This window comes from Martes martes (assembly GCF_963455335.1).
Source record: "Martes martes genome assembly, chromosome: 13".
NCBI classification, from domain to species: domain Eukaryota; kingdom Metazoa; phylum Chordata; class Mammalia; order Carnivora; family Mustelidae; genus Martes; species Martes martes.
The window spans coordinates 58,163,661-58,166,682 of record NC_137901.1 but is presented as its reverse complement, the minus strand read 5'-3'; the positions used below and the strand labels follow the sequence as shown (position 1 = coordinate 58,166,682).

General features: G+C 43.5%; 1 protein-coding gene across 1 annotated transcript; it reads left to right on the top strand.

Moving 5' to 3' along the window:
* Positions 1-1,204: 1,204 nt before the first annotated feature.
* Positions 1,205-1,741, top strand: LOC308354176 (nucleolar protein 16-like; the record flags this gene model as incomplete). The annotated part of the gene is made up of 1 exon (XM_080821509.1): positions 1,205-1,741. One exon carries the CDS (start codon positions 1,205-1,207, stop codon positions 1,739-1,741), a length of 537 nt encoding a protein of 178 aa, XP_080677635.1.
* Between the last annotated feature and the right edge of the window lie 1,281 nt (positions 1,742-3,022).

Here is a 3,022-nt window from a genome sequence, read left to right as displayed (position 1 = left end):
CCTCCGGATTTCTCATTGTAAAGGTAACTTTTCCTCTCTAGTGAGTAAATAATCTGACACAGTAAGGGTTTCAGATTCACCTTTCACTTTTCCTGCCCCAGACCTGCAAGTCAGCTATTTCTCTAAGGATCCCTGATTTTTTTAAACATCAAGATTTTGGTGCTAAGTATTTCAGTGACTTTGGAAAGAGCATATAGTTTCTTTCAATGGATTCGATTAAAGGAGCAAAGAAAGATGAGTTCATACTAATACAACCACAGCTCTTCTTTTTCGCCTCCCCACCATGACATATTTTCCCCTTCCCTGGTTCCGAACAATGCAAAACATCTATCCTACAACGTAGAGAAAATAGTTCCAGTATAGGTAAACCAGTACCACTTCCTACAACAAAACTACTAAGCAAATTCTGGTTTTCTCAACAGTTCCTTTTGTCCTCAAATCCACTAAGATCATAAAACCAGAGCACATAGTTTAAAAGTTAATTGCATTGTTTTTTTCTCTGTGGTCACGTAATTTGATATACAGTTAGGTTTGTTTGTTTCTATTTATATTCAATTTTAGGTAGATTCCGTTTTGTGTTATGGACTGAATTGCCCCCCTCCAAGTTCGTATGTTAAAGCCCTAATTCCACTTATTTGTTATTATTATTTAGAGATAGGGCCCATAGAAAGGGTAGTTATAGTTAAACAAAGTCATAAGGGTAAGGCCCTGATCTGATAGGATTATTGTCCTTACAAGGAGAGACCCCACAGAGCCTCTTCACTCTCTCTCTCTCTCTCTCTCTCTCTCTGGGCAGGCACTGAAGGTGAAGATAGAGCAAGCAGGGGGTCGTCTGTGAACCAGAAAGAGAGCCCTCCTCAGAAATAGGACTCTGGGACACCTGCCTCTCTGGAACAGTAGGGTTGTGGCCAGAATGAACATACAGATGAAAAAAAAATAACTGGCAAGTCTATATGCTTCAGCTGTCTCTATGTAGATTACAGTTATTAATACAGGACTCCTAGAACAAATCAGACAGAATCTGAGATAATTTTTTAGGGAAACCAAGCCTAAATGGGAGGTTAGCCTGAAATATCATCTGGTCAGTGATAAAACCAATTAAAACCTTGTGTTTTAAGTATCGTGCTATAGAGTCTGCGACACGACACGAGGCGCTGAGAGTGAGAGCCACCCACTTACAGTCGCCGGTTCGGTGGTCAAGGCAATGCCCAAAGCCAAGGGGAAGACCAGGAGACAGACGTTCAGTTACAATGTGAACCGGAAGCGGCTGATCCAGAATGCTCGACGGAAAGCAGCATCATGGGTCGAGTGCTCCCACATCCCACATGCCTGGGACCACGCCAAATCCGTGCAGCAGAACTTGGCCGAGATGGGGTTGGCCATGGACCCCAACAAGGCGGTTCCCCTCCGTAAGAGAAAGGTGAAGGCCATGGATGTGGACGTAGAGGAGAGGCCTATGGAGCTTTTGCGGAAGCCCTATGTGCTAAACGACCTGGAGGCAGAAGCCAGCCTTCCAGAAAAGAAAGGAAACGTGCAGTCTCGAGACCTAATTGACTATGTGTGCTACATGGTGGAGAAGCATGGAGAGGACTATAAGGCTATGGCCCGGGATGAGAAGAATTACTATCCACGTACCCTGAAACAGATTCAGAATAAGATCAACATCTGTAAGCACTTTTACCCAGCTGAGTGGCGAACCTTCATTGATTCTTTGCAGAAGAATAAGAGGGAGGTTGAATGATTGGCTTATGCCTGCCCCAGGCTGAGGTCTCCTCCTGGATCAGAGAAGCTCAAAGCCAGGGGTTAAGGCAAGGAGGGGGATGTGGCTAAATGAGGCTGGTCAAACCCCGGGGAATCAGAAGGTTACACACACATGCACATGCACGCACACATACTCCCCTTTCTGAAGGGAAGGAACGGTCTCCAAGAGGCTTCTGAGGGCCCTGAGAAAAGCCAGAACCTATTGTTTTCAGCGTGGGTGGTTTGTTTACATATAGTCTGTACATAATAAAAAGACCATTTTATAAATAAATAAATAGATAAATATCGTGCTATATACTACAAGGAATAATAAAGAATTAATAAAGGTTGGGGCACCTGGTGACTCAGTCATTAAGCGTCTGCCTTCGGCTCAGGTCATGATCTCAGGGTCCTGGAATCAAGCCCCGCATCAGCCTCCCTGCTCAGCGGGAAGCCTGCCTCTCCCTCTCCCACTCCCCCTGCTTGTGTTCCCTCTCTTGCTGTGTCTCTCTCTGTTGAATAAATAAAATCCTTAAAATAAGGAGTTAATAAAGATTAATAAGAGTTTGGGGGATTCTAATGAGCCTGTGGAAAAAACTATTCATTATGCATTTATAAAAAATAGATAAATATATACACATGTAAATATTTTTCTCATGTGCGTAAAGAAAAACAAACAGGTTGACTTGGATTTATCTGAATAAGGGTGGGGAGCATGACTGAATGCACTGGGATTGTAGCCAATCTCCAATACAAAGACACCCCAAATGTACCCCTAACTTAGTCTCTCAGCAATGCATCTTCTGACATAAAACTCACCCTTAGGGAACAAAGAACTGCTGCATCCAAGTCAGTCCAAGAAAGCTCAAGGTTGCTTCAATTTCTCCCATTCCAGAGAGGTGGGAAAGAACTGTGATGACCATGCCAACACCCATAGTAGAAGAAAAGAGAGATTGCATGAGGTCAAACTTTACCATTGGGAAACATGTCAGGTGGCATGAAAACTTTCAAAAGAGATAGCACTTACAATTAAGATTTTAAGCCTGGAGAGCATCATTTTGGTCCCTTTCTTGGTATGTATTTTAGAAGAATAAGAAGTGCCAACATTGATCCAAGAGACAGAGGGATTTAGCGTGTCTGAGTCCAAGGTTGTGGTTATCCCCAAGACCAGATCATCTCTGCTTTGCCTGAACCTGGCAACAAGAGCCAATAAATCCCCTGTTGTGGTTTAGGCAAGGTGCAGTTTCACTTGCAAACCAAGACCCCTGACTAGTACATACAT